This window comes from Coffea eugenioides, chromosome 10 (genome assembly GCF_003713205.1).
Source record: "Coffea eugenioides isolate CCC68of chromosome 10, Ceug_1.0, whole genome shotgun sequence".
Lineage (NCBI taxonomy): Eukaryota > Viridiplantae > Streptophyta > Magnoliopsida > Gentianales > Rubiaceae > Coffea > Coffea eugenioides.
The window spans coordinates 36,266,159-36,279,490 of record NC_040044.1 but is presented as its reverse complement, the minus strand read 5'-3'; the positions used below and the strand labels follow the sequence as shown (position 1 = coordinate 36,279,490).

Here is a 13,332-nt window from a genome sequence, read left to right as displayed (position 1 = left end):
TCCGTAAGAAAAGATAGACAAGATTTGAACCACTCAAACATATGACAAGATTCATGAACTAATCACACATAGGTTTATTGCACCGTTGTTTGTTCAAATATATTTTGAGGCCTTGTTTGCATATTCTCTTCATGAATGTTTCAAAGATGAATATTCAAAGTTTTGTGAATTGCCCAACTTTCACATTCACATAGTGGCCCTGCCTGTTCAAGCACTTTTTTAAGATCCGTACGTTGAGAGTTACATATTCGACCATCCCTTATTCTAGTGGCTGTATTTTGCACTCTCTTGAATTTAGCATAATGCTACAATCACTAGAATGATTTATTTTGACTCATTGAATTTAAGATTAGACATTGTATCTAACATTAAATTGAATTTTCTTTACGAGTAATTAACGCTTATGGGTTTTCAATCCCATCCCTCTTGATATTTTGTACGCTAAATCTCTTGATAACCCTTTCATCGAATGATCACTCAAATTTTGACTAGACTTTACAAAGTTTGACTCTATTTATAACCAAGTTCTTCACATAAACATGTCTCAGTCCACTATGTCTGGCCTGCCATAAAAGGATTTCATGAAACATGTACAGAAAACTGATTTTGGCCATAAGAGGATTTCATGAAACATGTTTCGAGTCCATTGTGCTTATAGACCCCAAAATTTTATTATCTTCTTTATTTCATTTTGTTTTATTTTATTTTTTATTTTTCCTAAGAAAAGTCATTTTTTTCACCTTTTTTGATTTTTATTTAATTGTTTTTGTAGGAAAATCAAAAGGGAAAAGAAAAGAAAGAAAGCAAAAATATGATAAAAATGAATAATTAAAAAATGCAGTTTTCCAAAAAAAAAAAAATCCTAGCGCGTTATATCCTCCTTCTTCTACCAGAACCAGAGCAACAAGCACGAAAATGCAGTTGGAAATTTGGAGGCATCAAATTCGCATTTTTCTTCCTTTTATTTTGCCCCAGGCTTGATAGTACAAAAGCCACCTCATCATAACAAGAAGTATCAAGAATCTTCTGGAAAACAAGGCCATCAAAGGGCCAAAAAATAAAAAGCAAGAAAAAGGGTTTTCTTCTCAACCCTTGAGAGGAGGGTTTGAGAAGCTTTTGTTCCATTTAAATAGTTGAGAACGTAGCTGTAGGGTGGAGAAAACAGTAAGAGAGGGTGGCAGAAAGAAAGAAAGAGAGAAAAAGGAAGAAAAAGAGAAAAAAGAGAGAAAAGTTGCTGGAATTTTTTTTTGCAGAGCAGGCTGACCTTTTGGCCCTGTTGTGACCCAATTTCCACCTGCAAAACTGCTCCCTTTGAGGAGATGTCGACTTGCACGTAATCTTCAGAATCAGGAGAGTAACTTTTGTTTAGAAACCTCGTGGAAAGAATGACCGGAAGTCCATCGTATTTGGCCACAAACTCGCTGCCTCAACTCCACTGGTGCTGCTGCAAATTTCTTGGAGATTTAACAAATCGTATTCCTTCGCACTTTACCGACTTCAATCTTGTCCAAAAATCATCCCCAGGTATTTCTATGACCTTTCCTTACCCTATTCGACATTAATGCAAAAGATTTGATGGGGTTTATTAAAGTTCATGTTCAAGAACTTAGATCCACATTTCTTCTAGGATCACACGGTTTTTAGGCCTTGTTGGATATTGATTTTGGTCCAAAATGGCATGAGCTTCGTGTATATGTAAAGATCCGTTCTTAAAACTTGAAAAATGGGGTTCCGGCAAGATCCCGGCCACTTTGGCCAGAATTTTTTCAGATTTCAGTAGGTCGACTAGCCAGAAAATTCAAACCGCCGGAATGTTCTTGATTTCTCTTTTTTCTATTTTTCCTCCGATTTTTCTTGTTTTGTTTTGTTAGATTTGATCCGATTTGGGCCATAAATGTTTAATGAAATGTGTTATGGGATAAAAAAATTAGGCCGAGACTTATTTTTTGTTTGGGTTTGCACTGGGGTCCTGGAGCCAAAACCCAACGTTTTTGGCTCCACTTGTTTTAGTCAAATAAATGGATTAGTCCATCTTTTCTTTTCGGGTTTTCCTTTCGGCCAAGGAGGTTACGGCCCAGAAAAAGCAATAAGATAGCCCAAAGGCCTACTGGCCTTGGGAAATCAGAAAACATATTTGCAATTAAATCCTTGATCTTTTAAGTAATTTCACTATGGCTCTCAAAAACTTTGGATTTATTTTAAGTAGGTCCTTACTTTAATGGCAATTGGATCCCTAATCTTTATCTTTTATTCAATTTTAACCCCTAATTTTTTTAAGAATTATAATTTCACCCCAAAAGCTTTTCAATTTTTATAATTGGATCCCTAATAGTTTTGATTCCTTAAGTATAATTTGTTTATCTTCTTTAATTGTTAATCATGCTTCATTTAGATGTATTTAATTGGTGAATTTTAGGGATTTTATATTTATTCATATTTTTTTGGAATAATTACATTTTTTTAATTGTTAATTAAATTGGTGTCTTGACTATTTTGTTGATTTTGGAGTATAAATAGGACAAACTCTGCTTTATTTGGCCACTACTTTAGTTCTTTTATGTGCTCCTATGTGTTTTATGTGTGATTGCATGTCTTGAGTGCTTTATCCTTTATTTACTCATTTTATTCGCTTTAAGTTTTAATTAGTTTTATTTAATTTTTGATAATTATTTTGGAGGCATTTAAATGCCAAGTTGTAATAGACAGGTGCCCAAGAATTGTATTTAGTTAGGCCATGTAATAGATAGATTTTATTTTTGCCAAAATATAATTAATTAGATAAATGTAATAGATAGGTTTATTATTTCCAAAAATTTCCTTTCTAGATTGTAGTTATGGCTCTTAATATAATAGTTAGTTTTTATTTACTTACATGCTTGTGTGCTTGTGTACTTATGTATTTATTTGCTTTTTATAGGGTTTTGCATCTAGATATTATACCTATGTATTATGTGTTCCAAGTGCTTTATGTGTTTATTTGCTTTAATTATACTTTACATGATTCATTTATTTATAATAAATGCATAACGTCACCACACTAGTCCAATGTTAGTCGTGACCTTTCTCCCCGATTTCTCACTAGTCTAATGCTAGTGAGAACTTGTAGAAATGGGTTAGTTCAATGTTAGATCCTTTAAACTGTTTTTGCATTAGGTTCATACCTTATGTGACACTTATTGCATTTCATGCATTTTTCCTATTTCTAAGTTATTTTAATTTGTATGATATTTTTTCTACTATTATTCTCTTACTCTCTAGATGTTTAGATCATATCATTTAGAATTGCATCTCATTTTAGGAAATTAGAAATATGTTAGTCCATTTGTTTGCGTAAGTTAGACGAGTCACCTTTCAAATATGAGAAATGAACGAGTGTGATTTTTTAACCTTAGCACGCTCTTTCCCCCTCTATAAGAAGGAAAATTATGTCACGAATTTTAGTTTCCCGTACCCGTTATGTTGCATTCCTCTCTTTTAGGTCATGTATATTTATCTATATATTATAATTTTTCTTTTTTTCGAATCTCATCTTTTGTATATTCGTGACCTCTGCAAAGAATCATTTTTGGATTTCACAATTAATGTGACTTGCACCAATTAAATTTTGAAGAGACATTTCGACCCTCACGATATCTTTTAGGTCTAGATTTGCATCCATATAGAAATATCCAAATGTGATAAGTTTTATAGGTTAGACTAGGAAAATTTTTAACTAAATCCCGCAACTAACTTTGGTTAGATTGAAAGAGTGTCTAAGGTTTGACCATATCAAATCTCTGCATTCCCTTACTTCAACCGTGACTTCCAAACTCTTTTATCTTATTTTTAAAGATTTGGAGTCGTCTAAAAGGGTTTTTATTTGTTTTCACTTAAAAATATATTTTGGATAACTTGATACACTTAAACTCAATATCAAGTGACGACTCCTATTTTTCTTAAAAAATCATTTTTAGACTAAATTTTGGATCCAAACCGTCGCACTTTATATGTCCCATTTTAGGCCTTTTTCTTCATTTATTTTATAAAATTCAAAAATCATTTTTTAAAACGCCATTTCCTTTTTATTTCAAAAATGGGGCGCGACAGTGCTTCTTTGCTAATCGAGGATAGAGTTACAAATGCAGTAGCTACTATAGGATCGGTTATGCATGTTTGTTTCTTAGAATCCAAAGAATTCGCCCTAACTTCTAGCATAAAAATCCAATTACTTGGAGGCGAGTTGTCATGTTTGTTTGTAATCTAACTAGTATCTATATATCCTTCTAAAACTGAAGGATCACCTTTATAACTAGTGCACACGGACGATTAGGATTTAAGAAGTATGAACGGGGAAAGAGAATTTAAATTCAGAATCTCTAATTTTTAAAATTTTAACTTTAGTTATCATATTAAGACCACCTTGACAATAAATTGATTCCTACCTATTAAACTTATGAAAAACATTTAGTTGCACTTAAAGTCCGCAAGCTATATGTTATATATGTAACATGAAATTATTGCACTCGACTCTGTCACTGACAGGATTGATTGCTGAAGTCCCATGGGCATTAAGTTTGACCCAATTACCGGTTAATTAACTTAACTTCCTTTCAACTTTTCCAGTTAATAGGATCTTATTTCAATTATTGCAAGTTTCAAGCGATTGCTTACCAAATTGGTTCGACAAGTCAGCTTTATTATTTCTTTTTAACTGTGTCTGTCACCTTCATTCATTTTCTTTTCTTCTTCCTTTCATTGTCACTTTAGCTGGTGGAAAAGCAATTTTAGTCCTCTTAGGTGAGGCTTGGGCACATCTGTACGAACTTTTCATCTCCATATTTATTTTCTTAGCACAAACAAATTTGGCGACTGCAGTGGGAGGCTTGCAGGACATACTCTGTGTAACTGACAAAGTAAAAATGAAAATGGCTAAAATAAAAGATCGAGGTTCGATCAACTAAAAGAGACGTTGAAGAACATGGAGATATATTTCCATGAAAGTCAGTGCAAAAGATGAAAACTCAAACTAAACTGAAGCTAGAACAGAAGTGAGAACAAAAGAATTAGATCAACCAAGAGATTCAATATTGGCTCTGGTTAATCTATATCCGGTGTAATGGCATGGCCAAGTATTAAATTCTCCCATGCATCAAGAAACATTCGACTATGTGATGGACTGATTTTGGCATTTCTTATTCCCAAGTTTGTTAGTTGCAGTTCGTAATAGCGGCCGAGTCGTAATCAAAACGGAGGGGACCGGTATAATACCGATCTCCGAATTGCGAATATTACCATATCTGTGACGATTCGCTTTGACTCGGCCGATATTGGCCGATTTGAATCCGTGATACATGATCTTGGCCGGTATATCCGAGTTAACTCAGAGTCGACTCAGATATTTTTTTAAATCGTGTCTTTTTTGATATTTTTCAATTTTACTAATTTTTTCAAAAATTTTGGAAACTTTTATGTGCTATAATGTGCGTATCATCTGATATTCAATTGATATGTCGCGACAAATGTGGAACAACTGCGACCCGCAATAACGAACCATGGTTGCACTAGTGTGGCGTTTTTTTTTTTTTTTTTTTTTTTTGGGGTACTATGGATTCTGCAATCAACTAGCTTGTTCTTAGTGCTTTCCCTCCTTTCTACTATCTTTATCAGTCACAAAGAGTCTTTTTAACTCTTTATCAGTCCGAATAGAAATAAGAAGTAATTGTTGGGGTCCTGGCCACGAGCGTCCGTAGAAGAAAATGTCCCACCTAACATGCCATGGCTGATCCATCATTTTCTTATATGGGGTCCTTATCAGGTGAATCTAGTTTTTTTTTTTAATTAGTAATAAAAATTTGTTTGAAGTGTTTTCCCTAACGTTTGAAACTTTGATTTAGTTTGCTTTACATTTAAAAATTAATCATGAAAATTACACCACCTATGTCCTCGAGAGAAGCCGTTTCTTATTAAAAATTTCCCGTCAAAAAATTAATTGTTTCATGAAACAATTTTCTTTTGGTTTTTTAAAGAAAGAAATGAAAAAAATAAATAAAGCATTTTAAGCAACTAGGAAGATAACATAGCTTAGGGTCACCTAACATGGTGAAGTACCAATCAAAGGTTTGGACTGACTGGTTTGACTGTTCTCCAATGGATTCTTTCTCTATTTTGTGCAATATACATTTGGATATATGGCGTGTCTTCATCGTTTTAAATTTTACTAACTCTATCCTTGGTAATAAATGAAGTTACGTGCGATACATCTAGATATATGTATTGCGAAAAATGCAAAGAGAATTCACTTCCGTAAGGAAGACCTAAAGCTGTCAACTCATTATCACGCATTATGTAAAGTGGATACAAAAGGAGAAAGCTACTCAAGTCTTCAAAAGCAAGGGAGAGATGGAGAGATCATCATCCAAGAGCAATAGCCTCTGCATCTTCCCAGCGGTGGCTTGGCTGTTGCTGACTACGACAGCTCTCCTCCGTGCAAGTAGTATTCAAAGTGTTAACGGTAGCATATTAGCTAGGATTGGGACAATTCCACGATCGGCGGTACTGTAGCCGACGACTGATATGGGAGCATGGCCATATATCCAACAAGCAAGATACTAATTTCACATTTTTGTCATAGTTAATAGCTCACTTTTCAATAAAGTACCTTCAATCGATTTCTGATTTTTGTTAGCCTTGTTACTTCTAATTGATCATTGGAATCAATTTTAAGATATTGCTTACCAAAATTGTTCGACAAATCTCTTACATTTTATGTATTTAATTGTCATTCAAAATTATTTATTTTTAAGTTTTTTTATCACCTTAATTCATTTTCTTTTCTTCTTCTATTCATTTTCAATCATCCCTCATTTGGTGCACAAGAATCGCCTAGAATGAAAAGGTCTTTTCAACTTGTCCATTCAATTTTAATGTTTGGTATAGACCTTCTGAGTTGAAAAGGCCTTTCCCCTTTGTTAGTACAACCGATAATTGACCATAATTTTTTTAACAAACTATTCTAGTTATTTTTAAGATATTTTTTCTTTGCTAATTTTAAGATGCTGTTCATTTAAACTTATGTGCAAATGTATAAGGTGTTTTTTGCACTTGACATGGATAATGAAAAAAATAATAAAGAGAGAATATGAATGTTTAGCTTCATGTGATTAATTTTTTGCGTAAGCTAGTAATTATAATATTATATAAAATAATATGAATTTTTTGCGTAAGAATATGAATTTTATATATAAATAGTCAAGACACCAATTTAATTAACAATTAAAAAAATGTAATTATTCCAAAAAAATATGAATAAATATAAAATCCCTAAAATTCACCAATTAAATACATCTAAATGAAGCATGATTAACAATTAAAGAAGATAAACAAATTATACTTAAGGAATCAAAACTATTAGGGATCCAATTATAAAAATTGAAAAGCTTTTGGGGTGAAATTATAATTCTTAAAAAAATTAGGGGTTAAAATTGAATAAAAGATAAAGATTAGGGATCCAATTGCCATTAAAGTAAGGACCTACTTAAAATAAATCCAAAGTTTTTGAGAGCCATAGTGAAATTACTTAAAAGATCAAGGATTTAATTGCAAATATGTTTTCTGATTTCCCAAGGCCAGTAGGCCTTTGGGCTATCTTATTGCTTTTTCTGGGCCGTAACCTCCTTGGCCGAAAGGAAAACCCGAAAAGAAAAGATGGACTAATCCATTTATTTGACTAAAACAAGTGGAGCCAAAAACGTTGGGTTTTGGCTCCAGGACCCCAGTGCAAACCCAAACAAAAAATAAGTCTCGGCCTAATTTTTTTATCCCATAACACATTTCATTAAACATTTATGGCCCAAATCGGATCAAATCTAACAAAACAAAACAAGAAAAATCGGAGGAAAAATAGAAAAAAGAGAAATCAAGAACATTCCGGCGGTTTGAATTTTCTGGCTAGTCGACCTACTGAAATCTGAAAAAATTCTGGCCAAAGTGGCCGGGATCTTGCCGGAACCCCATTTTTCAAGTTTTAAGAACGGATCTTTACATATACACGAAGCTCATGCCATTTTGGACCAAAATCAATATCCAACAAGGCCTAAAAACCGTGTGATCCTAGAAGAAATGTGGATCTAAGTTCTTGAACATGAACTTTAATAAACCCCATCAAATCTTTTGCATTAATGTCGAATAGGGTAAGGAAAGGTCATAGAAATACCTGGGGATGATTTTTGGACAAGATTGAAGTCGGTAAAGTGCGAAGGAATACGATTTGTTAAATCTCCAAGAAATTTGCAGCAGCACCAGTGGAGTTGAGGCAGCGAGTTTGTGGCCAAATACGATGGACTTCCGGTCATTCTTTCCACGAGGTTTCTAAACAAAAGTTACTCTCCTGATTCTGAAGATTACGTGCAAGTCGACATCTCCTCAAAGGGAGCAGTTTTGCAGGTGGAAATTGGGTCACAACAGGGCCAAAAGGTCAGCCTGCTCTGCAAAAAAAAATTCCAGCAACTTTTCTCTCTTTTTTCTCTTTTTCTTCCTTTTTCTCTCTTTCTTTCTTTCTGCCACCCTCTCTTACTGTTTTCTCCACCCTACAGCTACGTTCTCAACTATTTAAATGGAACAAAAGCTTCTCAAACCCTCCTCTCAAGGGTTGAGAAGAAAACCCTTTTTCTTGCTTTTTATTTTTTGGCCCTTTGATGGCCTTGTTTTCCAGAAGATTCTTGATACTTCTTGTTATGATGAGGTGGCTTTTGTACTATCAAGCCTGGGGCAAAATAAAAGGAAGAAAAATGCGAATTTGATGCCTCCAAATTTCCAACTGCATTTTCGTGCTTGTTGCTCTGGTTCTGGTAGAAGAAGGAGGATATAACGCGCTAGGATTTTTTTTTTTTTGGAAAACTGCATTTTTTAATTATTCATTTTTATCATATTTTTGCTTTCTTTCTTTTCTTTTCCCTTTTGATTTTCCTACAAAAACAATTAAATAAAAATCAAAAAAGGTGAAAAAAATGACTTTTCTTAGGAAAAATAAAAAATAAAATAAAACAAAATGAAATAAAGAAGATAATAAAATTTTGGGGTCTATAAGCACAATGGACTCGAAACATGTTTCATGAAATTCTCTATGGCCAAAAAGAACTTGGTTATAAATAGAGTCCAACTTTGTAAAGTCTAGTCAAAATTTGAGTGATCATTCGACGAAAGGATTATCAAGAGATTTACTGTACAAAATCTCAACTCACGGATCTTAAAAAGTGTTTGTACTTTGTACTGGCAGGGCCTCAAATCTTCTCTAACGGACTTGCTATAAAGAACTTTTCACTAATGCAGTAGAGTCAATAAATTAATACATATTTTGTCACTGGCAGGGCGGCATTAAAGTTTTGTCTCCCGGAAACATTTAGTTACCACCTCTTTTAGAACCCCCAAAAAGAAAAAAAGACAATGGAATTGCTTTTTCTTTTGTTTTCTTTTTTTTTTTTTGTGTATATATAAAATTCACAAGAAGCCTTTTCTCAAGTAGTCTTCCCTGTTTGGGAACTGCACACAAATAGAGCTAGCTTTTAAGTCTCTTTAAACGAAGTCGATTTGCAACACATACTTTTAGCTTCATTTGCAGAAACCACTTGTAAAAAGTTACAATAGGATTGCGACGCACGCCAGAAGTTGTACAAATACAGGGAACAAATCAAAAGGGCGATAAAATATCAGCCCATAGACGATAGGGATTCATGTTGATTGATACTTGATGGTGATCATTAGTGGCGACACTGCTGTCTGTAGAGGCATGGCCTGGTTTTAAGATTACCCCCGCCACTCTCAAGGCATCTCCTGTAGAATGTATGACTGCAAATTTGCCCTTGCCGTAATGCGCGGTAAACATTACTTCCTCCAGAAGCAAGAACATTGCCAAACTGAGAATCCACAAGGAATTCTTGGTCGTCGGCTACAACACTACTGCCGACCGTGGAATCGCCCCAATCCCAGCTAACGCTGGCATTGACTCTTCGAATACTAGTTGCGCTGAGGAGAACTGTCGTGGTAAGCAGCAGCCATGCCACCACTGGGAAGATGCACAGGCTCTTGCTCTTGCCCTTGGATGATGGTCTCTCCATCTCTCCCTGCTATCTCTTGCTCTTGGAGACCTGAATATCTTTCTCTATTTGTACTAATAGACCTCGTACCTACTTTACATGATAATGCTAATGAACGTATGGCTGTAGTTGGGACTGAGTTAATTTTACATGTTAGGTGGCCGTCAGCTTTGTTATCTTCCTGGTTTCTCAAGATTCTTTACTCTTTTTTTTTTTTCGTTCTTTCTTCGAAAAACAAAAAAAAAAAATAAAGTGTTTCATGAAAAACAATTATATTTCAGCCATGCCATGTTACGTGGGACACTTTCCTCTGCCAACGATCGGGATCGCGACCCCAACATTTACTTCTTACTTCTGTTCGGAATGATACTCTCCGTGACTGATAATGACAGTGGTAAGGAAGGAAGGCATTAAAGGGGATGAAGAAGAATGTACAACTTCTACTGCTACAGCAACCTTGTTGATTGCAGAATCCCTGGCACAAATATATATATATATATATGTGTGTGAGATAAAATATACCTAAAAGAATTACAATCATAAGGTAGATTGAAAGCTCGTACAGATGTGCCCAAGCCTCAACCAAGAGGACTTAAACCGATTTTGACCAACTACAGTGTCCTCTCTCGTTTGGTACATACATCGGAATGTCTCGAATGAAAAGGTCGTTCCACCTAGAATGCCTTTCCCGTCAAAACAATATATATGAAAAAAAAAAAAATTTCATTCCAATAGTTGGTATTGCATTTCAAAATAGAATTATGTCTATCCCATTTCCAGTACAATCAATTTTTACATGTCAGAATGGAATAAAAATGCGTATAAAATAGACTTAATTACCTTGAAATCTATTATTTAGCATTACATATTTTTACATTTTTTTATTTATTTGTGCTATGCTATTTGTTACCTCATACGAGGAATTTTGACTTTTTTTTCTTGGTACATTATGAATAACTTATGTACTTATTGAAAAAATTCCATTGTAATATTTATTATTTTGGAAATATCAATATTTTTTATTTTATATAATATTATAATTACTAGCTTACGCAAAAAATTAATCACATGAAGCTAAACATTCATATTCTCTCTTTATTATTTTTTTCATTATCCATGTCAAGTGCAAAAAACACCTTATACATTTGCACATAAGTTTAAATGAACAGCATCTTAAAATTAGCAAAGAAAAAATATCTTAAAAATAACTAGAATAGTTTGTTAAAAAAATTATGGTCAATTATCGGTTGTACTAACAAAGGGGAAAGGCCTTTTCAACTCAGAAGGTCTATACCAAACATTAAAATTGAATGGACAAGTTGAAAAGACCTTTTCATTCTAGGCGATTCTTGTGCACCAAATGAGGGATGATTGAAAATGAATAGAAGAAGAAAAGAAAATGAATTAAGGTGATAAAAAAACTTAAAAATAAATAATTTTGAATGACAATTAAATACATAAAATGTAAGAGATTTGTCGAACAATTTTGGTAAGCAATATCTTAAAATTGATTCCAATGATCAATTAGAAGTAACAAGGCTAACAAAAATCAGAAATCGATTGAAGGTACTTTATTGAAAAGTGAGCTATTAACTATGACAAAAATGTGAAATTAGTATCTTGCTTGTTGGATATATGGCCATGCTCCCATATCAGTCGTCGGCTACAGTACCGCCGATCGTGGAATTGTCCCAATCCTAGCTAATATGCTACCGTTAACACTTTGAATACTACTTGCACGGAGGAGAGCTGTCGTAGTCAGCAACAGCCAAGCCACCGCTGGGAAGATGCAGAGGCTATTGCTCTTGGATGATGATCTCTCCATCTCTCCCTTGCTTTTGAAGACTTGAGTAGCTTTCTCCTTTTGTATCCACTTTACATAATGCGTGATAATGAGTTGACAGCTTTAGGTCTTCCTTACGGAAGTGAATTCTCTTTGCATTTTTCGCAATACATATATCTAGATGTATCGCACGTAACTTCATTTATTACCAAGGATAGAGTTAGTAAAATTTAAAACGATGAAGACACGCCATATATCCAAATGTATATTGCACAAAATAGAGAAAGAATCCATTGGAGAACAGTCAAACCAGTCAGTCCAAACCTTTGATTGGTACTTCACCATGTTAGGTGACCCTAAGCTATGTTATCTTCCTAGTTGCTTAAAATGCTTTATTTATTTTTTTCATTTCTTTCTTTAAAAAACCAAAAGAAAATTGTTTCATGAAACAATTAATTTTTTGACGGGAAATTTTTAATAAGAAACGGCTTCTCTCGAGGACATAGGTGGTGTAATTTTCATGATTAATTTTTAAATGTAAAGCAAACTAAATCAAAGTTTCAAACGTTAGGGAAAACACTTCAAACAAATTTTTATTACTAATTAAAAAAAAAAACTAGATTCACCTGATAAGGACCCCATATAAGAAAATGATGGATCAGCCATGGCATGTTAGGTGGGACATTTTCTTCTACGGACGCTCGTGGCCAGGACCCCAACAATTACTTCTTATTTCTATTCGGACTGATAAAGAGTTAAAAAGACTCTTTGTGACTGATAAAGATAGTAGAAAGGAGGGAAAGCACTAAGAACAAGCTAGTTGATTGCAGAATCCATAGTACCCCAAAAAAAAAAAAAAAAAAAAAAAAAAAAAACGCCACACTAGTGCAACCATGGTTCGTTATTGCGGGTCGCAGTTGTTCCACATTTGTCGCGACATATCAATTGAATATCAGATGATACGCACATTATAGCACATAAAAGTTTCCAAAATTTTTGAAAAAATTAGTAAAATTGAAAAATATCAAAAAAGACACGATTTAAAAAAATATCTGAGTCGACTCTGAGTTAACTCGGATATACCGGCCAAGATCATGTATCACGGATTCAAATCGGCCAATATCGGCCGAGTCAAAGCGAATCGTCACAGATATGGTAATATTCGCAATTCGGAGATCGGTATTATACCGGTCCCCTCCGTTTTGATTACGACTCGGCCGCTATTACGAACTGCAACTAACAAACTTGGGAATAAGAAATGCCAAAATCAGTCCATCACATAGTCGAATGTTTCTTGATGCATGGGAGAATTTAATACTTGGCCATGCCATTACACCGGATATAGATTAACCAGAGCCAATATTGAATCTCTTGGTTGATCTAATTCTTTTGTTCTCACTTCTGTTCTAGCTTCAGTTTAGTTTGAGTTTTCATCTTTTGCACTGACTTTCATGGAAATATATCTCCATGTTCTTCAAC

The 13,332-nt window shown here is 34.1% G+C and overlaps 1 protein-coding gene across 1 annotated transcript; it reads right to left on the bottom strand.

The window, feature by feature from the left end:
- Window positions 1–9,734: 9,734 nt before the first annotated feature.
- LOC113750781 lies at window positions 9,735–10,091 on the bottom strand. Its single transcript, XM_027294723.1, has one exon. The coding sequence runs from the start codon at window positions 10,089–10,091 to the stop codon at window positions 9,735–9,737; it is 357 nt and encodes a 118-aa protein (XP_027150524.1).
- Between the last annotated feature and the right edge of the window lie 3,241 nt (window positions 10,092–13,332).

What these genes read in the sequence shown, in the direction of transcription:
- LOC113750781 (XM_027294723.1), bottom strand. Translation starts at nt 10,091, where the DNA reads ATGGAGAGACCATCATCCAAGGGCAAGAGCAAGAGCCTGTGCATCTTC.